Below are 26,502 nucleotides of genomic sequence, written 5' to 3' on the forward strand. Positions count from 1 at the left end.
GAGGGAGGGCTGGGTTTTATTGAAGAGAATTGAACAGGTGGGTTTTTAGTTGTTTGCGGAAAGAGGCTAGGTCGGGGTTGGATCTCAAGTGAGAAGGCAGGGAGTTCCAGATCTTAGCGGCATTGAAGGCAAACATCCTTCCCCCCGATCTTGTCCTTTTGATTCTAGGGACTGTTGCCATAAAAGCCTGGCTAGATCGCAGGTTTCTGCCTGGACGATACTGGCTTACTAGGCTTCGAGTAATTTGAGGTCCCGAGTCCCAAAAGGCCTGGTGAGCAATACACATTGCCTTAAAGGTGACTCTCTTACGCACTGGGAGCCAGTGTAGGCTGGTCAGTGCCGTTCTAACTGGCATTCTGTGTGGGATCTGCAATAGAGTGCGGGCAGCGCAGTTTTGTACCAGCTGTAGCCTCTTTAGTGTGTACTCTGGAGCACCCAGATAGAGGGCGTTGTTAGAGTCCAGTCGTGACTGTATCATGCCCTGTATGGCTATCTGCTTTGCGTCCATTGGGAGCAAAGGAAGAACTTTCTTCAGTGTCCTGAGTAGTCCAAAGCAGGTGGCTGAGAGCTTTGTAGCCTGGGTGTTACGTGAAAGACTCCTGTCTAACCACACCCCTAGGCTTTTGATGTTTTCTTTCGGAGCCGGGGGGGGGGGGGCATAGACAGGTGGGCCATAGTGAGTTGAAAAGGGTACGGTCAGCAGGGCCCAGGAGCATAAGCTCAGTTTTGTCACCATTGAGCTTTAGCGATGACAGAGTCATCCAGGCCTTCACTTCCTCCAAGCATTTTGTTAGTCCACCTGAAAGTGGCTGTTGAGCCTCCTGCGTTAATGAGACCACCAGCTGGGTGTCGTCCGCATATGAAATGATCTTGACTCCATGCAGACGAACTACCTCAGCCAATGGCCTCATGTAGATATTAAAAAGCGCGGGGCTTAAAGAGGAGCCCTGGGGGACTCCACACTTCAGGGGTATGCTGGAGGACACTGTCTGACCGTCAAACACTTGGAACGACCTGTTACTTAGAAAAGATTTTAACCAGAGCCAGGCCTTGTCCACAATGCCGGCATTCGAGAGACGGTTCAGTAAGGTGTTGTGACTGACCGTGTCGAATGCCGCGCTGAGGTCAAGGAGGATCACTGCCACTGATCCTCCCTGATCAAGAATTTTCCTGGACTCCTCGATGACCAGAGCAGGGAAGTGGCGCTGTGGCCAGGCGGTTAATAGCTTTATTTTGCTGCTGTGCACGCTGCCTCTCCTTGCGCCTAGCTGCCATGTCCTGGTCCAGTTTGGTGCACAGAAGCTGCACCGATTGTGTCATTTCTTTGTTCACATCTACCAGTTCTCTAATGCCCTTCCATATGTGTGTTTAGGTTCCTCATCTGGCGCTGCACAGACTGGATGGCCTTCCCCTGCCTCCTCTGGATTTTGACCATGCTCCCCTCAAGGCCACGGAAGACACTGGGACCCTAAACATGTGCTGGTACAATGCTTTGTCTGTGCCTGCGGCGTCTGGTAGCTGTACGGGCAACCTCTGCAGTGGGCTGCTGTGTTGCAGGGCTACCTTCACCTGCCATGGTTTGTGTGTCATCCCCCTCCATGTCACCTGCTGATAACTCCATTTGAACTAGTGGGGCCACTACATGCCTCCTGCTCTTTTGTGTCAGAGGCAGTGATGCAGGCAGTTCAGGTGAGGACAGTAGCAGAGGGGATCCTGAACGTTCTGGGGACGCATGCAGTTGTGGAGCCATTTCTGTGTCTTGGGATGGTGGCTGTGTAGTTGGTGCACCGGTGTCCTCTGTGACATTCCCTGCACTTGGACCTGGATCCTGGCTGTCATCCCTCTCTGGCGCCTTGCCTTCCGTCTCCCTGGTGTGCTTGCGAGATGTCTCACCTGTGGACATATAAACAAACATTAGCTCAGTGCTACTGCCTCACAACCACAACAATTACATTTTTCACACTTAAACACTTTACATGTTGCCTGCGCTTCATTATGTCTGACATGATTTGTGTGAGAAGTTGGCCTGGTAGGGGATGTTTCCAATTCTGGAACCACCTACTACCTGACCAAACAATCCCCTTATGGTGTCTGGTTGTAAGTCAACCTTATTAGACAAGCTATCCTAGGGGTAGCATGGACTAAGCAGCCTAAAGGCTTAACTTAAGAGGTCGTGTTAAGCGAGCTGTTTTACCACATACAATCCTGTAATACCAAATGAAAGGACACCACACAAGTATATATTATAAAAATATATGTATTTATTACTAAAAACAATCCCCAGTATTCTTTATGAATAAAGGGGCACAAGCGTTAAATCAAAAGCACTGTTTAAACAGACAAAGTTGCACAATTATGGATGAGGGCAGGGGGCCACTCAAACCATATACTAAACAAGTGGTATAAGAGAGGCCACTCGAACAGTGGTTAGGCCTAGGGCCTAGGGAATCGCTGGGAGCAGTCAGGACAAGCAATGCTGAAGTCGGGAATGGCCCTCGGGATTCGGGAGATGTGCGGAAAGCGCACGCACGCACCAATGTTAACCAATGGTGCGTAAAAGTTGTAAAGTTAAAGTTAAAGGACACTTCCGCTGAACCTAGAGGAACAAAACTTAACACACAGACCCTAGAGGTGTGCACCAGTGTGGGAACACCGGCGGAGCAAAGTTACCTCACCCACAGGAAGTGGGTGCACAGGGTCGAAGTGACGTCGGGTTTTGACTCGCAGGCTCTTGGTGCTTGAAGCTGAAAGGGCTGCAGGCGGGTTAAAGATGAAGTGTCCGGTGGAGTCCAAGGGTGGACTCAAGTTGTAGAGTACCTGAAAGCAGAGGGGACAGAGTCTGGGTCACTCAGCAGTGACCAGGGTGGAACCAGGACGGAACCAGGCAATGTCGGGCGCAATCAGGTGGTCGTCGAGGAGCTTCTCTCCGCTGTCACGTGGGCTCTGGGGCATCTGCGACGTCCAGGAGCAGGTCACGATCTGTCCCACGCAGGCTCTCACCGTCGGTGCAGTCGGCTTCCGGTTTGGAGCAAACAAGCCTTGGTAAGAGCAATCCACGCGGGATCGGAAGATTGCTTCTCACTCGGACCAGGAAGGTCAGAGTCGGGGCTCCTTTTCAGGGGAGCTGGTGTGGGTCTGGAGCAACCAGAATCACAAGTCTTCTTAGGTAGTTCGTCGGCACAGGGACCACAAGCCAGCTGGCAAGTGACCGGGCCAACGCGTTGAGCCAAATCGTGCCAAAGGGCCCCACGCAACACTCGTCGAGTGTGGAGGGCTGAACTTCGGCTCAGGAGTAGCTCAGGGTGGGGGCTTCTCAAACCCCAGTGCACAGCTTCGAGGGTCACTCGTGGGCTGCACGGTCAGCGTCTCGTGGTCAATTCAAGATGGCGTGCCCCACGCTTCCGGTCGCCTCCACGGGTCTCAGCTTTGCAGGGACTGTGGATCGGGCTGTTAGAAGCTGGGCAGGCTTGATCTCGTCGATCTCAGTCGCTCGAGTTCCGGCGGGAACTGCAACTAAGTAGACGTCGAGGGCTGGATGGTGCCTGCTGCTGCAGGGTGGTCACTCCTTGACCACAAGGGAGATTCTTCGGGCTTCCACGTTGAAATGGAGGGCGAAGGGTCCAGAATATCGTTTCAAATGTTTCTTCCAGGAAATCTGATGTGCATTGGCACTGCTCCCACTCTTATTCGAATCTGGTGGGCGTGATTACCTGCTAGGTCCCCTCCTATGGGTGGGACCCAGGAAGTGGGTGGATACACCCCCTTCCTTTGATCCAGGCCGCCCTGGCACGAGGGCTGGAGTGCCCCAGAACCGGTTTGGCCGGATTATGCAAGGGGCAGCCTTGTGCGCCCCAAGCAGTGTCTGGTTTCTTTCAAACCTCCCTGCTACAATACACTATCTCCTGTCTGGAGGGCGGTGACACCCTCCTGTGACAGGACACCCTTTGTCCAGGACCCCCTTGACTGAGTTTCGGTCAGCTCCAGGGGTCCAGACATTTGTCTGTGGCAGAGGCATCCATTTTGTGGATCTTAAGGTCTTTGGAGAAATCAACCGCATTAAAGTAAAGTAACATGTCTTACCCCTCTAGAGGGGTGGAATGCCATCCCCGTCGCCAGAACTGGCGAGGGGATGGTATTCCAAAGCGTATGACACCTTACACGACATGTTTTGATAAAGCCAAACCAAAGTTGCTAAATAACCGCGAGGATTATAAGGCACTTAATAGTATATGGTATGGCATTATCCTGAAACAGCTTAGGGATTTGTTCCCGACGGCTGCAGACAGGCTCAGCTCATGCTAGAGCTCCATCTCACATAAAACCACGCACTCAGCCTCCAGGATTGATGAGGCCTTTCTATAGGAGTGGCTCACAGGTTTACATGTGTCCAGATATAGGTTTAGACATAGGTATACTATATCTAAGCAAGGGGTGTGTACACCACCTTACCCCAGCTGAGTGATCAGCCAGTTGTGTCAATTTAAGTACCAGCCAGGGGTGGCAAAAGATATGCTGCAGCCCCTGGTAGGCCTTAGTGGCCCCTATGCCCTGTGCACCTATAGTGCATTCTACAGGGGCTGACAAGGAGTCCATTTCCAATTGGTATGTACCTAGGGTACATGGAATCCATTTTACAGAGAGAGCAGATGGCCTGGGGCCCTGATTAGCAGGGAACCAGGTCAACTAAGTCGAAAAACCAGCTAAACACAGGCAAAAAATCTGGGGTAACCATAGTCAGGTAGCCACCTTCCTACATAACCCCCCCCCAAACGAAAGGAGATAAGGCTATCCTTGGCCAGGTAAGCCTATATTGCCTGAGTGGCCATATAAGGAAGTACCTGCACTAGCATGGGTACCCCCTGTCTCATGGTCCACTAAGCAGTCCCTCACCCTTTGGGTATTAGAGGGTCTCCACCATAGGGAATCACTACCTTGGGTGTGTTTATGCAAAGTTAAAGGCTGGTTTGGATATGGAGTATTGAAGCGAGGCTCTACTAATTTAGGGCTTAGCTTCCTCCAATTATCTTCCACCATGTGTGCCTTTCTCTCTTTAACTGAGTTGCACTGTGCTCTCAGGGTCAACCTCTGGCTACCTAAAGCTGGAGGCTGGGTCCCTCTGTTTGGCTTGCTGGAGGGACAGTTCAGGTTTGGGCCCCTTGGGTCCCAGGTTTGGCTGTGCCCAACAGAATCCATCTGTGGGAGGTCCCTAACTGTTTTTAAGGGGGCTCCCTCAGGAGTTTTTAAAGTTTTCACCTTACTAGGGCTACTAGTTTTGGTGCACCTAATCTTTTGATGGGGGTGCTTTATTTGACAGGGGGCCCTCTGGGTCTCACTGTCCTTCTTGTCCTCTGCAGCCCTGGGCTGGCTAAGGCAAGGTAGAGAGGGGCAGGTTACCTGCTCCAGACTGGGTCCCACCTGAGAAGGGTCCACTGACATCAGAGGTTCTGTCAGGCTAGGCCCAACCACCTCTGGGGCAGTTCCTTCATCAGGGGTAAGATCAGTTCCCTGAGGAGGCTGATCCTGTCCTAAAGTCTGGTGAGGGGGAGATTTCTCTTCCTCCTCCATGCTCTCAGTTTGTGTGGAGTTATCCATCATTTCAGGTTTCACAACACACGTGTCAGTTTGAGTTTGGGCTGTGGCCATCACAGCCCCACCAACCTTTTCAGGAGGAGACTCAGTTTGGGTTTCTGCTGTTATCATAACAGCTTTGCTATTCTGTTCAGGAAGAGCTTTTGCTAAAGATGGGGCAGAGAGTTTCTCAGCCCTACCAACCTTTTCAGGAAGGACATCTTGAATTGGGGCTGTAGCCATTACAGCCCCACTGACCTTTCCATAGGAATTCACCATTCTAGAATGGGTTTCCTGTTCAACCTCAGCCCAGGCTGAGATCTCCAAATCATTACCAAGTAGGCAGTCTACAGGCAAGTTTGGTGACACTGCCACTCTCTTTGGGCCAATGACACCTCCCCAGCTGAGACTTACTACTGCCATGGGATGATTTGTTTGGATGCCATCAATGTTTATTACCTGGTATGTGGCACCAGGTAAAAGTTGCTTAGAGGGGACTATGCCATCAGCCACCATGGTGATGCTAGCCCCTGTGTCTCTAAAAGCTTCAACTCTTAAACCATTGATGATGGGTTCTTGTCTATACTTGCTCAAAGTATTTGGGCAAGCAGAGAAGTTGGCAAACCCCATGCCAGCCTCATAAACAAGATCATTGGGTGATGGGGACCTGGATAGGCCAGGGTCCACCTGATTTCCAACAGTAAACCCACCCAGATTCCTGGGTGTGCTTCCACTTCCTGGGGGATTACTGCTGACAGTAACAGGAGGTGTGGAAGCTGGCTTTGGAGGTATATTCTCTTTATTGTTATTCTTGGGACAACAGTTGTCTGTTTTGTAATGCCCCACCTGTTTACAGGCATAACAATAAGGCTTTTTCTCAGTTGAAGAAGTGTCTTGGGACCCACCCCCATCCTTGGAGTTTTGGGGCCCTGGGGAAGTCTTTTCTTTATTTTTATCCCCCCCCTTATCTTGAGGCTTGGTAGACTCCTTCTTCTGGTTACTGTACTGATTCTTAGGCCTAATCCTGGTTCTGACCCATTTGTCTGCCTTCTTTCCCAATTCTTGGGGAGAGGTCAGATCAGAGTCTACCAGGTGCTGGTGTAAGAGCTGGTTCTGACAATTACTTAGGATCTGCTCCCTCATAATCAAATTATACAATCCTGTAAAGTCATGTACTTTGCTGCCATGTAGCCAACCCTCCAGAGCCTTAGTAGCACAATCTACAAAATCAGTCCAGTCCTGAGTCTGTGTCTTCTGGGTATCTCTGAACTTCAACCTGTACTGTTCAGTGGTTAAGCCAAACCCATCTATCAGAACACTCTTCAGGACTTTGTATTTGTTTGCATCCTCATGTCTAACAGTGAGGAGCTTATCTCTCCCTTTCTCTGAAAAGGAGTACCATAAGATTGCTGCCCACTGTTCCTCAGGAACCTGCTGTACCATGCAGGCTCTCTCAAGAGCAGTCATCCACTTGTGGATGTCATCCCCTTCCTTGTAGGGGGGCACAATCTTTGTCAGGTTTCTACTATCATAGGACCTGGGTTTCTCTTTAGGAATATTGCTGCCACCAGTGGCATCTAAGCCACACAATTTCTGCTCTCTTGCCAAGGCAAGTTTAGCTTGAGCTAAGGTGAGTCTAGCTTGACTCAGGGCTACCTCCTCTCTCTCTATCTGGAGATTGACAGCCCTCATTCTAGCCCTATGCTCAGCTTTCTGAGAAGCACTCATGCCTCTCTCTGATTCTCTGGAGGCACTAGAAATATGAGAGTCCCCTGAGGGAGATCTCACTCTTCTGTTGCCTGGGAGAATCCCATGTGGGGTTCTGGGGAGGTGCTGGCCCTCTCCATTCCCCAGTAGGCCCAAGTTGGCCTGGCTAAGCCTACCAACTGGAACCTGGCTACCCTGATCCTGTACTTCCAAGTCCTCAACCTCTGAGTCCTCATCTTCATCATCATCCTCCTCTTCAGGGGGATCAACTGCAGGGGGGTTCCCTCCAGTTCCTGTGTCTAGGGAAGCTGCTTTTGCCTTCTCTAAGTCATCCTGTTCTAGGATTTCTACCAGGATTAGGCAGGTGGGGCTTCTGCCCCTTTTTAACCCTCTTGCCTTGCACAAGGCAATCAAGTCTCTGCGGGTTAACTTGTCATATCCAAAAGTTGCCTGGGTAGGGTCAACTGTCACAGGACTAGACCCTGAGGCCTTTCCTGTGTCAGACATGGTTACTAGTGAGGTGTAAGTGGTGCACTTACCTACACTAAGTGTTTTCCTACTGGACCTTGCTAGTGAGTTGTAGTCAGGGGTGTGCTACTCCCTTCAACCTACAACTACTAAGTTCAGTAGAACTTAATATGCTAAGCTTTTGATTTTATATGTACCTAGAGGTACTTGATGTGATCTTTCAATTTGATATAAAGATTGCAATGGTAAAACAACAGCAAGCTCAAATCCGCACCGCTGCTCACCAATGTGAGAAGTTGGCCTGGTAGGGGATGTTTCCAATTCTGGAACCACCTACTACCTGACCAAACAATCCCCTTATGGTGTCTGGTTGTAAGTCAACCTTATTAGACAAGCTATCCTAGGGGTAGCATGGACTAAGCAGCCTAAAGGCTTAACTTAAGAGGTCGTGTTAAGCGAGCTGTTTTACCACATACAATCCTGTAATACCAAATGAAAGGACACCACACAAGTATATATTATAAAAATATATGTATTTATTACTAAAAACAATCCCCAGTATTCTTTATGAATAAAGGGGCACAAGCGTTAAATCAAAAGCACTGTTTAAACATACAAAGTTGCACAATTATGGATGAGGGCAGGGGGCCACTCAAACCATATACTAAACAAGTGGTATAAGAGAGGCCACTCGAACAGTGGTTAGGCCTAGGGCCTAGGGAATCGCTGGGAGCAGTCAGGACAAGCAATGCTGAAGTCGGGAATGGCCCTCGGGATTCGGGAGATGTGCGGAAAGCGCACGCACGCACCAATGTTAACCAATGGTGCGTAAAAGTTGTAAAGTTAAAGTTAAAGGACACTTCCGCTGAACCTAGAGGAACAAAACTTAACACACAGACCCTAGAGGTGTGCACCAGTGTGGGAACACCGGCGGAGCAAAGTTACCTCACCCACAGGAAGTGGGTGCACAGGGTCGAAGTGACGTCGGGTTTTGACTCGCAGGCTCTTGGTGCTTGAAGCTGAAAGGGCTGCAGGCGGGTTAAAGATGAAGTGTCCGGTGGAGTCCAAGGGTGGACTCAAGTTGTAGAGTACCTGAAAGCAGAGGGGACAGAGTCTGGGTCACTCAGCAGTGACCAGGGTGGAACCAGGACGGAACCAGGCAATGTCGGGCGCAATCAGGTGGTCGTCGAGGAGCTTCTCTCCGCTGTCACGTGGGCTCTGGGGCATCTGCGACGTCCAGGAGCAGGTCACGATCTGTCCCACGCAGGCTCTCACCGTCGGTGCAGTCGGCTTCCGGTTTGGAGCAAACAAGCCTTGGTAAGAGCAATCCACGCGGGATCGGAAGATTGCTTCTCACTCGGACCAGGAAGGTCAGAGTCGGGGCTCCTTTTCAGGGGAGCTGGTGTGGGTCTGGAGCAACCAGAATCACAAGTCTTCTTAGGTAGTTCGTCGGCACAGGGACCACAAGCCAGCTGGCAAGTGACCGGGCCAACGCGTTGAGCCAAATCGTGCCAAAGGGCCCCACGCAGCCCTCGTCGAGTGTGGAGGGCTGAACTTCGGCTCAGGAGTAGCTCAGGGTGGGGGCTTCTCAAACCCCGGTGCACAGCTTCGAGGGTCACTCGTGGGCTGCACGGTCAGTGTCTCGTGGTCAATTCAAGATGGCGTGCCCCACGCTTCCGGTCGCCTCCACGGGTCTCAGCTTTGCAGGGACTGTGGATCGGGCTGTTAGAAGCTGGGCAGGCTTGATCTCGTCGATCTCAGTCGCTCGAGTTCCGGCGGGAACTGCAACTAAGTAGACGTCGAGGGCTGGATGGTGCCTGCTGCTGCAGGGTGGTCACTCCTTGACCACAAGGGAGACTCTTCGGGCTTCCACGTTGAAATGGAGGGCGAAGGGTCCAGAATATCGTTTCAAATGTTTCTTCCAGGAAATCTGATGTGCATTGGCACTGCTCCCACTCTTATTCGAATCTGGTGGGCGTGATTACCTGCTAGGTCCCCTCCTATGGGTGGGACCCAGGAAGTGGGTGGATACACCCCCTTCCTTTGATCCAGGCCGCCCTGGCACGAGGGCTGGAGTGCCCCAGAACCGGTTTGGCCGGATTATGCAAGGGGCAGCCTTGTGCGCCCCAAGCAGTGTCTGGTTTCTTTCAAACCTCCCTGCTACAATACACTATCTCCTGTCTGGAGGGCAGTGACACCCTCCTGTGACAGGAAACCCTTTGTCCAGGACCCCCTTGACTGAGTTTCGGTCAGCTCCAGGGGTCCAGACATTTGTCTGTGGCAGAGGCATCCATTTTGTGGATCTTAAGGTCTTTGGAGAAATCAACCGCATTAAAGTAAAGTAACATGTCTTACCCCTCTAGAGGGGTGGAATGCCATCCCCGTCGCCAGAACTGGCGAGGGGATGGTATTCCAAAGCGTATGACACCTTACACGACATGTTTTGATAAAGCCAAACCAAAGTTGCTAAATAACCGCGAGGATTATAAGGCACTTAATAGTATATGGTATGGCATTATCCTGAAACAGCTTAGGGATTTGTTCCCGACGGCTGCAGACAGGCTCAGCTCATGCTAGAGCTCCATCTCACATAAAACCACGCACTCAGCCTCCAGGATTGATGAGGCCTTTCTATAGGAGTGGCTCACAGGTTTACATGTGTCCAGATATAGGTTTAGACATAGGTATACTATATCTAAGCAAGGGGTGTGTACACCACCTTACCCCAGCTGAGTGATCAGCCAGTTGTGTCAATTTAAGTACCAGCCAGGGGTGGCAAAAGATATGCTGCAGCCCCTGGTAGGCCTTAGTGGCCCCTATGCCCTGTGCACCTATAGTGCATTCTACAGGGGCTGACAAGGAGTCCATTTCCAATTGGTATGTACCTAGGGTACATGGAATCCATTTTACAGAGAGAGCAGATGGCCTGGGGCCCTGATTAGCAGGGAACCAGGTCAACTAAGTCGAAAAACCAGCTAAACACAGGCAAAAAATCTGGGGTAACCATAGTCAGGTAGCCACCTTCCTACAATTTGCCTGACTTTTTGCTTGCTGTGCTGAATGCCATTTACTGACTACATGTCCCATGATGCATTGCTCCTGTATAGTGCAACGTCTCCTGGACTGGGGTTAACTATGCCACATGGGGAAAAGGGAAGGCTGATGGGGTGGGGGTGATTGCTGTGCATGCATCTCCCAGTCCACAGACGCTCTCAGGTTCAATGGTGGACCCCCACCAGCTCCTCCAGGTCAGTCGGGGGGGGGGGGGTGCACTTTTCTTCCCTCCTCCAGTTTTGTTTGCCTGTTTGTGGATTTCGGAGAGTTTTTTTCTTGGTCAGGCTCCTGAGGTCATACCACCTCTTCTTCAGGTCCTCTATGTCCCTTGGAGTCACTCCAACAGCATGAACCTTTGTTTGAATGTGCAGCCAAATCTTTCTCTTGGCAGATTCAGGCACAGTCAGGGACAGCTTGCCAAATAAATTCTGGTGTTCCTTCACCACCTCCTCCACAAGGACCTGTAGCTCCATTGAGCTTAATTTTAGTTTCCTCTTCCTTTTCACTGCTGCTTGCCATTTTCACAATTTAAAAGTGAAAAACTCAGCTCAGCTCCAACTGCCTCTCCAGAACCTTCTAATTACTTGCCGCTGCCTGTGTAGCCACTTCCTGGTAGGGAGGGGGAGGGTGGTAGCACCTGATTGGCTGCATGATTCAGTTTCAGTTTTACTTGCTTTCCGATTCTGTATTTACAGATTCGGTAAATTCCGAATGACAGATACCGAATTTTACCGAATCGGTAAAAAATACAGATTTTTTTATTTACATAGCATTTACCGATTCTAAAATACCGAATCGGTAAAATTCGGTATTTTAGAGTCGGTAAATTACATTTACCTACATTGGGCCCTAAGTGTATTTAATGAAATTAGGACTTTCCATCATTGACACTGGGAACACCTGGATTTTAAAAGACTGGAGACTATCATTGTGCTATTTTAAAGCTGCTTATTAACAGAAGAAGCATGAACAATTGGTTTGCAATGGAAAGTTTTGAAAGTGGAAATTGAAAGCAATTAGCAGCTCTCAGAATGTTCTGTTATTGCAAACGCTTAGGAAGCCATGGCAGACCCCATGAAACAGGTTCTATCAATTCTAGATTGTTTCATGGACCAAGTAACCCATCTGGAAACAGGAGCAGAGGATACAGGACAATGAAGTTTCCTATAGTAAATAAGGATTTGAGGATCAAGCGTTCTGAGACAGATGTTCCAGCTTCCTATTCTTTAAGACATCTAGCTACACAGAGACTTGGCCACTCAGGAAAAGCAGGATAATCCACTGCTGTTAAAAATGTTTTGTACAGCTGGAGATTGAGAACAGAATTCTAGGAGAACACTGCCTAGCTCAAACATACATAAGATTGCGGTCTGAAACACAAAATCATGGTCATTTTTGCTAATAGACATATCAGAGAGAGATTGGGATTCTCAGGACAGGCTTTTAACCCAATAAAGACTATGTTACTGTATCATAACATTTGATAATTCGACAAAGGAGGTCTACTTATCCTTATTCCTTTTTTAATAGTCAAATTAAGGGATGCTCCCCCACAGGTTTCCCATCAACAAAGTGAGGTGCATAGAATGGTCAATCTACATTTGTTCACTATTCTGCAAGATGTACATGAAGATGCTAGGTAGCTTAAGATAATTGCCACAATAGTGACAGAGCGACAGCATTTAATTTAACTTGTCATTGTGACCTGTAACATTTTAATAACAACACATTATTAGTGAATGCTCCAGCACCTCTGTATGCAGCTCCTGCGTCTCATAATGATGCCGACAAACAGAGAGAATCCATGGTAGAAGGTGGACACTATGACGCTTGCAGTCAACAGCAAACAGATAGAATCCCAGATAGAAGGTGGACACTAGGACACCGCAGTCTGCAGCAAGCTTTTAGAGACACAATGGTTTTACATACGTCTTTATGATGCCGAAGAAGGCTGCACACTATTTCTACACATAATCTGATTCAACAGCACAGCCACTGAGGGTGGTACACTGCTTTTATACAACATTTGATGCACAGTACAGCCTTGGAGAACGGCACACTGGTTTTACACAACATCAGACACAAAGTTGCAAACTTCCAACCAAGGTTTCTAAGGAAGAATGGATTATAAAAATAAATTGGAGAATTTTGGAAGTTGGTGAGAAGAATCTGTCACTATTGCCCTCTGTTTGAACTGAGGTCAGAACCTCAGGAACCCTCACAACAATGACCGACATAGCTGGGGCAGTTGGTGTACGTACATCAGACCATTCGTCCTACTTATGGTAAGCATTCTGACCTACTTGCTTTTCTTCAGGAACATTATGTAAAGACTAACTGTCTGAAACTGAAAACAACTAGGAAAAAATGACCCAGACTCCCTTGTAGAAAGTGCTCAGTGTATCAAGTACATTATTATTGATTTTACAAAAAGCAAAAGCAAACTCACTTTAGGAGTAAAACAAAAAAGTCTGTTGGTCACCAGTGTGAAATATGGCACTTAGCACACGTTAAGTGCTTTTGGAGGAGCTCCTGTTGCTCCTCTGAAGACACAGGGATAGCCAGATTGGTGGAGATCGCTAAATATGGTGCACGGTAGTCCAACAGGGTAGTGGAAGCTGTTACGCCTGGTCCTCTGACAGACCGTGAACCATCTGTCAAACTATAAAGGAAAGGAACAGTCTTCAAATTTAACCCAAAATAGAAAAATCACTAAAGAAAGACAGGCTGGATTCAGGGTATGGTGGACAGGGCACTCTATCAAAAATGCAACAAAACATTATACCAGCCACACCAACGGTCCTCCCACCGGTCCTGTTTATAGTTGGAGAGATTGTCAGCCTTTCATAGGAATTACCACTGGGTCTGTTGATGGAAAACGTCTTCGAAGGAGAAAGGGCTCTCGAAGAAAACCCATCAGACATTATTAGATATAGCAGAGCTATATAAGAACCTTAAAAAAAAGTACATTTTGTATTTGACAAATTCATGTTTCAATCCCTGGTGTTGCACACTGCTTTCAAGTGCTCAACCTTCTGTGGTATTTTCAAGGATTATTAACAAGAGTAGTGCCAGGATACAGACATGTTTTTAGCTTTCCTAAACAAATCAGGTATGGATTGGGTAGAACTGAATTATGATACCAAAACAGGAGTGAAGCCCAGATCACAGTATTACAGGTAGCACTTCTCTCTTCATTAACACAGAAGGAGAGGTCGAACCATCTCAAGCAAAGAACCGCTTCTCACTCTAAGAGAAGGCACACTGGCGAGAAAAGTCCACTCTGATTCCACCTGCGCCAGAATCCCAGCTGAAAGCAGTCATGCTATTGAGATTTGACCCCTCTATTGCCAAATAAACTAGGCTCCTTGCTGACATCACAAATTATCTTTAACATTTAGGGAATAAATCACATTTAAGATCTCCTATACAATCAGCAGTCAAATAGCATGAATTCAAATACATTTGTTGTTTTATTACATATCTAAAACAAGCATTGGAAATGCAATAGGTCTCGCAGCATTAGAGTTAGTGCTTTTAGAATTGTTTATGGGTTTTTTTGTAAATCTTTAGCATTTTTGTTTCCTGTAGCCAATGCTAAAGAATTAAAAAAAAAAAACATAAACATTTCTAAAAGCTCTAACTCAAATGCTCCGAGACCTATTCCACTGTGTGAGGGTGAGGGGTTGAGGGTGAGTGAGGGTGAGTGAGGGTGGGTGAGGGTGAGTGAGGGTGAGGGGTTGAGGGTGAGTGAGAGTGAGGGTGAGGGTGAGTGAGGGTGGGTGAGGGTGAGGGTGAGTGAGGGTGAGTGTGAGTGAGGGTGAGTGAGGGTGAGTGAGGGTGAGGGTGAGTGAGGGTGAGGGGTTGATGTTGAGGGGTTGAGGGTGAGTGAGGGGTTGAGGGTGAGTGAGGGTGAGGGTGAGTGAGGGTGAGGGGTTGAGGGTGAGTGAGGGTGAGTGAGGGGTTGAGGGTGAGTGAGGGTGAGGGTGAGGGGTTGAGGGTGAGGGGTTGAGGGTGAGTGAGGGTGAGGGTGAGTGAGGGTGATGGGCTGAGGGTGAGTGAGGGTGAGTGAGGGTGAGTGAGGGTGAGTGAGGGTGAGTGAGGGTGAGTGAGTGAGGGTGAGTGAGGGGTTGAGGGTGAGTGAGGGGTTGAGGGTGAGTGAGGGGTTGAGGGTGAGTGAGGGGTTGAGGGTGAGTGAGGGTGAGGGTGAGTGAGGGTGAGGGGTTGAGGGTGAGTGAGGGACCGCAAAGCTATGGGGGGCAGAAATACCACAGGAGGGGGCTATAGCATAAATACCACTGGAGTTGATAGAGCGGGAAAACGGCCAGAGATTTGCAGGGCAGAGAGAGCACCACAGCGAGACAGCAAGGTGCGAACTGTGTGAGATATTGTGACCAGCGCACGGTGGGGCATTCCCAGGGTAGAAACGCACTGGGACAGTGGCAGGACAGAGAACCCGCGCGAAGCTGGAATGGCAAGAAGATCTCTGGGGTTGGTATGGGTGCTACTTTGCATCCCAGTCCAACCTAAACTACAAAAACTCCTAATCAGGCCCGTATGTGGAACTGGGGACGTGTTTCACTTGAATTTCTAGAAATAAAACGTTTTTACTTAAAAATGCCTGGAAGTAATTTTAAACATTTAATCGTAAAAACTATAAAACCCTAGTAGGCAGGAAACTACAAGTCCTGGCATTCACTGCCTAGCAGTTGGAATGTTTTCATGGTTTTGTTTGTAAAAGCCATGCTGGCCGCAACTGTTTAATAATAAAATACACGCTTGCTCTAAATGTCAGGGTATAACTTTTAAGAGGGCGGCTCAGTGAGAGCTGGATTCTTTGTCTCCCTGGCAGTGGCGGTTGCTGTCTTCTGTGTGGGGGAATGCTTTGCCATACAGTTCAACGAGAAGCTTTTACAGCCCGACATGAAAGGCCACCGACGTGACGACGAACAAAAGCCTCCACCCCCCCCTCCTCCTCCTTGCTGGGGGCTGGCCGAGCCAAGCAAACTTCACACAAAGCTGCTGCAGCTGAAGTGAGTCACCGAGACACGATGCAAATGCAGAGTAAAACAGTCTCAGGTTTTTTGACACTCATCCATTGACAATACAACTGATTTCCTGTAAAGGGTGATTCACATGAGGGACAGATGCGCGTGAGTCTCAGCGTTTAAAATGTGGTTTGATTGAGGGGCGCAGAGACACGACAATGTTTAATAGAAAACAGAAAAACGTATCAAACAACAAGTTTGTACAGCTGAGCTATATTTGGGTGGGAGATATAAACTAAAATCATCATTGTGCGTTTAGTACTTTATTATCTAGACCCCCCAACCCTCTTGAATTCACTTTAAAAAAAAACATTGGACGATTATAAAGTTGGAAAAAAAGGCAATACTACGTGGTCTTTATTTATTATTATTTTTTTTTGCAGTTTTAATTAGCGCAAACTCAACCGGAAGATATTAGAGCGCCTTGTATAAACACCTGTTGCGTTACAGACCAACACATTCATTTTTAGTCACAGAGTGATTTGCCCGGGCCCCAGAATCACAGGATGCATAAGCCTCCCGCCAGACTCGAACCCGATTCACCCAGCTTCAAAGTCTGACGTGCGTGGAAATCCCACCTAACATACAACGCGTCAGCGCACCCTGCTCCACTTCCTCCAAAAATTACACTAAGTAGTATCGCGCTGTTGGCTGTGTTATTGTTTACCCGATATTTTGATTTATTTAGGCAATGGAGCGGTTTTCAAGAGTGCGCTTCCCGCCATGTGCTCGTGCAGGGCGCTCTACGCAGGAGGGCGGGCTGTGCCTGTGAGCGCGCGAGAGAAACATTCCATTCTTTGAGAGGGTGTGAGAGCCCTCCCTGTCTGCCTTCAGACGGTTGGCTTGTTGTGTGCTCAGCCAGCCAGTGACTCAGAGGGGTTTAAGTGCACCGGATATGAGCCACCCAAGCTACCCCCGGGCTACAGGAAGTGTGAGGGGGAAACCAGCAGCAGCTGAGCCACGTTACAGAGCCGTGAGAGCATCGCGCAGCTGCAGCCATGTGGAGGGGCGTGCAACGGACGCCGATGTTGATTTTTAAAGTTTAAATGGCCCACCCCTCCCCCTCGCAGCCTACTTTGCATAACGTGGCAGCTCCCAGCTGAATGTCAGATTTTTGGGGGGAAAATAGGAAGAGCTGTTTAGGTTTCTGTCAACAGCAGTTTGAGATTTTGACAGTGCACCCCCCATCTCAAACAATTGTAAAGGTTCCGTCCGGAGATTTCTTAACCTTTTACTGCCAGGCTCTAGACACTTGACAAAGGACAAAAAAGTACGTTTCATGCTGTGAGTTTTCAGTATTTATATATACAATAGTAAACATTAGAACTACCAAGTCCTAGAACACAAAATCATGTTGTCTAAAAAAAAAGTGGATTAAAAGAGTACTAGTGACGCGCAGTCACTTGGGGACGGGGTTACACACCCAAGAGGTGCAGATAAATATTGCCTAATTTTGAAGTGGTCGGTATTTCAGAAGGAATACAGTAAAAAATAAGGAACAGTAATATTTTGGGAAAAAAAGCGGGATTGCCTCCGAAATCCTAATGCTCTGGTATGTCCTATTTAATGTGAATAAACTCCACTAAACATATGCACTGTCAAAATCATCTCTTGGTGCCAAAATACGGTGTTTTATACATGTATATGTTAACGTATTTAAGATTTGTGAGGTGCATTCGAGAGTGTGGCAGCTAATCGATTTTTATTTTCGAGGGCCATGACAGGCTTTTTTTTCTAAGCATGTGCTTGAGCAATGGTAGTAAACTGTCTTATTTACGTTGGGCTTTTGCTAATATGGCCTCGGGGTCTGCCCTCTAGCGACATGTGGCGATCCATAACAACAAAACACGAGGCTAAGCACGTGAATGTGCGGTCTGTAGCATAAAAAACAAGCCTTTCACCGTAACACGGCTGGCAGGGGAGGGGGCGGAGAGGGGAGAGGTGCGACACGGCAGTAGGAGGAGGAGGGGGGAGGAGAGTAGGGGAGGCACGGCCTAGCGGCAGGCAGGCAGGGGAGGAGAGGAGGAGGGGGGAGGAGAGTAGGGGAGGCACGGCCTAGCGGCCGTGCAATCAAGTAGTGAGGGGGCGGAGCTGGGGGAGGCTGTGAGAGAGAGTAGGCAAGGCAGGCGGCTGGGGGCATGTGCACGCGCTTTTAAGCTCAATGCACATGCGCATTGAGCTTAAAAGTCACGGGCACTGCAAGGAATCGCCACGATTCCTTGCAAGTTAGATAAAGTCTGGATGAGCCCCTATAGTCTCGCTTGCTCGATGCGCATGCGCATCGACAGGCGAGACCTAAACATACATTTCATATTAATATGTAAAATCTAGTCATCACTGTGTACATTTCATAGCCTCATGATTGTTTCTGCTGTATCATAATTTAGTTCATGTTAATGTTAAAGTAAATTGAGTTTGATCCTGGTACACACGTCTGTAGTGTGGCTTTTAAAGGCTCTTGGATGTCCATACATGGGTGGTGTTTGGATGTTTGGTTATGTATAATTCATACAGACTAATAAAGTATTGGGTTTCAAATGTATTATGCCACTGATGGCCAAACAAACCACTTGTTCCTAAATATAATTTGTTCAGTTTTGAACTTGTGGCTGATAACGTGTAAGGAAAGGGAGTTTGACCCTGAAGCAAGCCCCTGTAGGGTGTTGTGTATAAGGATGGGTGTGCTGAAGAGCAGTCTCGTTCCTGTTCCTGACTGGCAGAGTGGTTGGGTGGTAGTCGTGGTGCTGATGATGATGGTCGGCAGCAGGAAGAACTCAGCACTTTGTTAAAATGAACTCAGTGGAAAGCATTCGTTTCTACTATCTTTGGCTACTGAAGATGTAGCCTTTCTTCTGATGTACATATTATATCGAAGAACTCCTTCCTCTAGGCAAGGCTGGTCTATGAGAACACTGTTTATTTGACAGCTCCAGCAACACAAAAGCACCTTACAGATCATTCAGAATGCTACGATCTAGTGTGTGTTCACTGATGTCTCCGCAGAATTGATAACATACTAAAGCTCTTCATACATTCCTGGCACTGTAATGGTGTTTCCCCTATGTGTGTTCGCTGATGATTTCTGAGATTTGAGGAATCACTAAAACTGCTTCCACATTCATTGCAATGGTATGGTTTTTCCCCAGTGTGTGTTCGAATATGTTTTTGTATGTCTGATGACCCACTAAAGCGCTTCACACATTCTCTGCAATGCTATGGTTTTTCTTCTGAGTGTGTTAGCTGATGTATTGTGAAGTTTGAAAACTGACTGAAGCTCTTCACACATTCAGTGCAATGATATGGTTTCTCCCCTGTGTGTGTTCTCATATGTATTTTGAGGTGTGATAACCGACTGAAGCTCTTCACACATTCACTGCAATGGTATGGTTTTTCTCCTGTGTGTGTTCGCTGATGATTCCTGAGAGTTGAGGAATCACAAAACATACTTAAACATTCATTGCAATGGTATGGTTTTTCCCCAGTGTGTGTTCGCTGATGTATTTTGAGGTGTGCTAACATACTGAAGCTCTTCACACATTCAGTGCAATTGTACGGTTTTTCCCCTGTGTGTGTTCGCTGATGTATTTTGAGGTTTGATAACTGACTGAAGCTCTTCACACAGTCAGTGCAATGGTATGGTTTTTCCCCTGTGTGTGTTCGTTGATGTCTTTGGAGTTGTGATGACAGACGGAAGCTCTTCACACATTCAGTGCAATGGTATGGTTTTTCTCCTGCGTGTGCTCGCTGATGATCTTTTAGGAGTGCTAACTGACTAAAGTTCTTCACACATTCATTGCAATTGCACGTTGCTTCTCCTGTGTGTGTTTGCTGATGGCGCTTTAGTAGTGATGACAAACCAAAGCTCTTGCTGCTTGTGTATGATTTATCTTTCTTGGTTAGTGTCTCTGGGCCAGGTTTATAATTATCTGCATCCCGTGACTGGGTTTCCTGAGGAGCTAACATGGTTGATAAAGCACTTGTGTTACTCTCACATTTCTTGTATGTGTGTGGTATTTTGGATGGTTGATTTCAGATTTCACAATGAAATACAAGACTCACCAACTACACATATTATAATTGTGGAAAGTAAAGCTTCTTTGTAAGTGGTTATGTCTTTAGATTGAGGAATGGTTTTGCATGTTTATGAGTGAAGATTAGTCTTCCTTCTGGTCGAAGCAAATTGGGACAGTCTCAGAGACCCTCTTTCCTTTGCCCTTAGTTGTCTGGCTCCACTCCCTTGGGCTTTTCTCTTGCTCCTGTGGTTTGGCCAGGAAGAGTTTACAATATACCTAGCGTGCTCAATGGTGGTCTGTCATCATCACAGGAAACAGAGCAATGCTGTATCCACCTCATACCGAACACATTATCAAAGCTGGTGGTGGAGGCCTGTTAATACAGGAAGTGGTTTGTTAGTGTTGTTGCCTTAATTTTCTAGAGGTCATTTCTTAGTCCTGTGGCGTGGAGGTGCACAGCTCAGACTCTTACATCCACTGAATTGCTCTTGACTGCCTCTTCGAGGATCTATCAGTTTATGTTCAGGTTTCTCAGTCTCTGACTGTGCAGATCTTTTCCTGAATATTGGAGCTCATTTTTTTACCACTTTTTTCAGATTTGCACGATTACTGTCATTATTCACGATCATTTGTGCATTCAAGGCTGGTTTCCTATTGGATGTAAAGAGAATTACAATCACTAAATGGAAATGTAAGAGTATGTGAATACACAATATTTAACTAGTTGTAAAATACATCTCGTCATGACCATTTATGAAAGTTACCAAGAGATATTTCACCATACACAGATATTTAACTAAATGTTCTACTGAACATGTAAATCTTACTTAATTCAGAAAAGAAGGTGATTTTCCGGTGTTCACACATTAACTTAGTACAGAAAGAGTACACATTGAGTGCCCACTTGCTAAAGGTACAGCTTTATGAAGACGCACATGGCTAAGATGTCATTTAAACAAGAAGGTATTGTGTAAAAAGAGATGGATCAGGATGTGCTGCTGTCACTTCAGTTTCAGGAAGTGTATGACAACAGTAACCCTTTCAAGACTAAATGACAAAGAAAACTCTTCATGAAGTTTATAATAAATGTAACAGTTCAGGAAGTATATAATAAAGCTAATGCTCCAGGAAGTATATAATAAAGCTAATGCTCCAGGAAGTATATAATAAACATAACGCTTCAGGAAGTATATAACAAATGTAGCTCCATTCACACTCTTCTTGACAGTACTTCACAGTTTACGCTGGAGGCGCTGAAGTTCTAACTCCTGTCTTTACTTCTGTGTATTAAGTTATTTTTGCCACATTCCTAGGGATGGTTAAAGCACTTGTTGGAAGATTGCACCATTTATTATAGTGATTCCATCACAACTAATAATATACCTGCGATATCTCTGCTGCCAGTACGTGTCTGCTTTTTATCTTTTTCTGCCTTTACCGGGGTATCTAGCTAAATGTCTTCCGTTTGGTGCCAGCATGCTCCTCGGTTAGTGGATGGAGCATTGGAAGAGTAAGACAAGATGTCCATTGCTTGAGGGGGAGTGCAGCACCTACACCTCTGGATATTTCTTACATTCAGCTCCCTTATGGCTGGATACTCGCTCAGCAGGGTTCATTGACCGCTAAAGCAGGGGAGTGACAAAATGAACACAGCAGACAGGTAATGAAGTAATAGACAAACACCATGATAGCGTAGAAGGATCAAAAGCATCTTTAGAGAAGCTCGCCGGGGACATAAAAACTGAGGGAGGTACAAACAGGCGAGGCGAACATGTAGGTACATGCTCGATTTTGGGTCTGTTTAAGGCTTTTACTGAGCTGGGATTTGGGGTGCACTGTATCTTAATCCTGTGGCTGATAAAGGCACTTGCTGCAAGGGTGTTACCACTTTGACCCTTTACAAGAGGGGAGCCGAGCCTTAGAAATCACAACACCTGAAGCTGCCTGCCCTGAGGGTAAGGTGAGGGTCCGGGTGTCAGAAAATATCAGCAAGGGACATAAAAGGATCCTAATAAACACAGCCCCAGAGAGGCGAAATAGGCAGCCTAGATGGAGAAGAGCTGGGTCCTCCACTGTTTCCGGGACAATAAGTGATATTGAATCTTTCTTAGGTTAGGAGGCATAGAATTTCATCGGGTCGGAGCTAAGACATGGAAGGAGAAACCTTTCGTTCTGGCTCTCCTTTGACGAGGGATGTGGGCAGGTTTAGATTAGATGGAGCGTAGCATTCTGGAGGGCATGTAAAGTTGCATCCAGGCAGCTAGGCTGGTTGCTCCTTAGAGCTCTGTTTGTTTAATTAAGTTTTAAACAGTTGTCGTGCATACATTTGGCCAATGCTGATACAGTTTTTAGATTTGACACAAAAGCCAGTCGACTCTGCCGACAGGGAAATAATTAGATGAGTGTCATCAGCATACAACACTAGTGAGATATTCCAAAATATTTCACTACCTCTGCCAGAGGTCTGATGTAAATATTAACAAGCATCTGCAATGCAAATAGGTCTCGCATTTGTGAGTTAGAGCTATTGACGTTGTGAATGCCAATTATTTTTTACCTACACGTTTTATTTTTAGAGTGAATATATGTAGTGTGCAAAATCCCTTGGAAAGGTCCTGCACTTCGTAATAAATATATTGAAAAAGACGCAAGGTGTGGATTGTGTCAACAATTGCTTGGCAAGTACCTCATGGGTGAAGTGTCGCCACACATGTACACCGTGGTGCTTTACTAATGAGAAACTCATTAATAAAAGTAGTGCTTACAGACAAACCAACGTGATCGTAGCATGTGAATCCGTTTCCCGGCTTCTCTTTCATTTTCTAGACTATTTGACTCATTCTGCGTCTTGGTTATCCCCCAAACACTTGGAGGCAATGAAGTTTGCCAAGGGGATTGGGGCAGGGGGGTTTTGGGGGTACATGAAAACGTATTCATTGCCTAGTTGTCAAAGTTAGCCCGGTGCTATTAGTTAAAAGTGTGCAGATATCATTAAGATTACTTTACTCGCATCTATGAGAAAATCGACATTATTTATACAAAATGCCAGAATGCGTCAGTTTTCACAGTGCTGGTTGATTAGTTTGATTGCATTAATTTTTGTATTTAATCTTTTACATAGCATCCTAAGTAGGTTACCTAACCCCAAAGCCCAGAGTTGTTAAATGACCCATAGTAGGGAGTGTTTTACAGTTGAGCAAATGTGTCCAAATGTAATTTTGGTAGTGCCATGAAATGATCAGCCAATGAGGTACTCAACGAGCAGGTATTTAACGACAAGTTCAAAATGCTCAAAATGTACGGTATTGTGGCTGTTGTTTGTTTGTACACAACTACCTCTCTGAATGTGTTTAATAACACAGAGCTCCATCTACCAGACATTGCTCACAGAGGGGCGACTGAAGCACAGAACAAAATGTATTCATTTATCCTGAGTGTGAAGGCACCCGGAAGGTTTAGTTGCCCGCCCTGAGAGACTAGGGATCCCTGCGATTCTACAGACTCTGCCGTGCTCCTCTGCAACAGAAGGGCCCAGCTCAGAATCTGCTGCTTCTGCTAAGAATAGGTGAGGGGGATGAGGTTGGAGCATGCAGGAGTTTCGGGCAGGTTTCCAGGTTATTGAAAGTGATGATTCTAACGGGAGGCAAAGGAGTCTGACTGTCAGTTTGTCTGCACCAGTCTATTTCTCTACCATCTACGGGGCTCACGGTCATGTATCCATTCATCTCTTTGTTAGAGGTGTGTGAGCCAATGTATTAATTAGCAGGTAGAGCCAGCCCGAGACAAGCCAAAGCGTATACGAGCCAGTGGGCGAACCGTGAAAATGATCAGCATGTTAATCATACAGTAAACATGATGCAAATGTGTAAATGTGCCACAACGAATAGTTTTCTTACCTGTCGGTGTAGTTTTGCAGCTTGAAGATCTTTCTGGATTCACTATGCTGTGCATTATTCCGCGGTCTTGTGGTTGGGTCCGGATTCGTAGTCTTTTCTTTGTTTTTTTTTTTTCTTAGCCCAGGTGGGCGTCGGCGTCACACCCCCTTGGGTGTATTTCCGGTGACGTCGGCATGCTTCCTGCGGAAGCTCCCATTCTTGGGCGCCATCTTCGGGTTCTTTTTTTCCGTGTTTCTTTCGTTTCCGAAGTAATGGCAATGTTCTAATTAGTTGGTATTTTACCGCTTTGTACTTTTAAATATCCTTTCTTTTGTTAACCACCTCTTCTCTCTCCAGCCTCATCTTTCTGGCGGAGGTGGGTGGGTTCGCTAGTGAATCCAGAAAGATCTTCAAGCTGCAAAACTACACCGACAGGTAAGAAAACTATTCGTTTTGCAGCGTGAATCTTTCTGGATTCACTATGCTGTGCATAGATTTTGTAGCGGTTTCTCATTTCTGTGGCGGTTGGGTGGAAGATGAGCGTTGGGTATTGAATATGTGCTGTAGCACCTTCTGTCCAACTTGAGCTTCCTTGTTCATCTGTATGTCCACACAGTAGTGCTTCGTGAACGTGTGCACCGAAGCCCATGTTGCCGCCAGGCATATGTCTTGTATGGGTGTGTTAGCCAGGAAGGCTATTGTAGCGCCCTTTTTCCTAGTGGAGTGGGCACGTGTCCTCTCTGCTAGCTCTTGTCCTGCCCGCTTGTGGCAGAGCTGGATTGTCTGTGCGATCCATCGTGCAATGGTCTTTTTGGTTACTGCTTTTCCCATGTAACTGTTGGCGAATGACACAAAGAACTGTTTTGTCTTCCTGTGTCCCTTCGTCCTTTCGATGTAGTGCATGACTGCCCTTCTGGCGTCCAGGGTGTGCAGAGCTCGCTCTGCCGCAGTTGTTGGTTTTTGGAAAAAACTCGGTATCTGTATAGACTGGTTCATGTGAAATTTAGATACCACCTTCGGCATGAAGTTTGGGTCAGTCCTCATCACAACCCTGTCATTGTGAATTTGTATGTAGGGTTCTTGTAGCGTCAGAGCCTGCAGCTCGCTTACTCTGCGTAGGGACGTTATTGCAACCAGGAAAGCTGTTTTCATAGTTAGCATCTTTAAGGACGCCTTGTGAAGCGGTTCAAAGGGCTCTTTCATGAGTTCCGTTAGGACTATGTTCAAGTTCCATGCCGGTGGCGGCACCCGCTTGGGCGGTGCGATTCTTTTCGCCCCTTCTAGGAATCTCTTCACCACCTGTGACGTGAAGAAACTCCTGCAAGTTTCACCCCTTGTGTAGGCGACTATCGCTGCTAAGTGAACCCTCAAGGAGGATGAGCTAAGGTTCCTCTCTAGCAAGTGCGTCAGGTACTTTAGCACTGTGGAATCCTTCTTCATTTTATTGTGAAGTCTTTCTTGTCTACACCATATTGTGAACCTCTTCCATTTTGCCACGTAGCACTTCCGAGTGCTAGGCCTTCTTGCCTCCCGCAGGACCTTCAGTGTACTTTCTGGCAATCTTAAATGTGCGAACTCTATGTCCTCAGGAGCCACGCTACTAGGCTCATGCTCTCTGGCTCTGGGTGTAGCACCTCTCCGTTCTGCATGGAGAGTAAGTCTTTTCGCCTGCTGAATCTGTGGTGTGCACACTGTGTCATCTCCATGATCTGCGAGTACCATGTCTGCCTCGCCCACTGTGGTGCGACCAGTATCAGTGTCATGTTGCTCGCTCTGCACTTGCTCAGTACTCTGTGCATCAGTGGTATCGGGGGAAAGGCGAAGGCAAATGTCCTTGACCAATCTATCCATAGGGCATTCCCTAGTGACCCTTCCTCGGGCTGCCTGGATGCGAAGTTTCGGCATTTTGCATTCTGGCGTGTGGCAAACAGGTCCACCGATGGAGTTCCCCATCTGTCGAATAGGCGCCTTGTCTCCTGAGCATTGAGCTCCCACTCGTGGGATGCCGATGTCTGCCTGCTGAGCCAATCTGCTTGTATGTTGTCCTTCCCTGGCAGGTGTATGGCCAGCAGGTCTATCTTGAGAGGGATGGCCCATCTCCATATCTCCTGCGCTAGCGTTGAAAGCGGGGCCGACTGGGTGCCCCCCTGCTTGTTGATGTAGAACATCGCAGTGGTGTTGTCTGTTTGTATCAACACCTTGTGCTTGTACAGTCTTGTTTGGAAGGCTTTCAGTGCAAGGAAGATCGTCTTCAATTCTAAGTAATTGATGTGCTTTGTGGCATCCGTCGGTGTCCACAGTCCCCTCACCTTGAGCTCCTCCATGTGAGCGCCCCATCCCTTCAGGGATACGTCTGTGGTGATGGTCACTGTTGGCGTTGGGGGCGTTAGAGGCTTTCCCTTTGCTATGTTCTCCATGGTCCACCATGTCATCTCCTTCTGCACTGCGTGCGTTACAACCACTAGATCCTCCCAACTGCCTGTAGCTTGTGACCATTGCTCCTGTAGCCATTCTTGAATGGGTCTCATGTGGAGTCGTACATTCGGTACCAGGTGGATGCATGATGCCATCATCCCCATGATCTTGCTCGCAGTCCTCACTGTCCGAGCTTGTCCCTTCCGGTAGAGGCGAGTTTCCTTCACCAGCGCCCTCGCCCTCTTCTCGCTGGGGAACACCTTGCCCTGTAAGGTGTTGATCTGTGCTCCCAGGAAGATCTTCACTTGTTCTGGCTCCATTGATGATTTCTTCCAATGGATGGAGAACCCCAGG

The 26,502-nt window shown here is 47.4% G+C and overlaps 1 protein-coding gene across 1 annotated transcript in view; it reads right to left on the reverse strand.

The window, feature by feature from the left end:
* Positions 1 to 26,502, reverse strand: part of LOC144759693 (uncharacterized) — a 273,339-nt gene that overhangs the window by 135,418 nt on the left and 111,419 nt on the right. The window contains 2 exon segments of the mRNA XM_078646497.1: positions 13,307 to 13,459; positions 19,060 to 20,509. Of these exon segments, the coding sequence (XP_078502623.1) occupies positions 13,307 to 13,459; positions 19,060 to 19,808 (902 nt within the window). The 5' untranslated portion in view covers positions 19,809 to 20,509.

The sequence above is a fragment of the Lissotriton helveticus genome, chromosome 1_1, assembly GCF_964261635.1.
Source record: "Lissotriton helveticus chromosome 1_1, aLisHel1.1, whole genome shotgun sequence".
Lineage (NCBI taxonomy): Eukaryota > Metazoa > Chordata > Amphibia > Caudata > Salamandridae > Lissotriton > Lissotriton helveticus.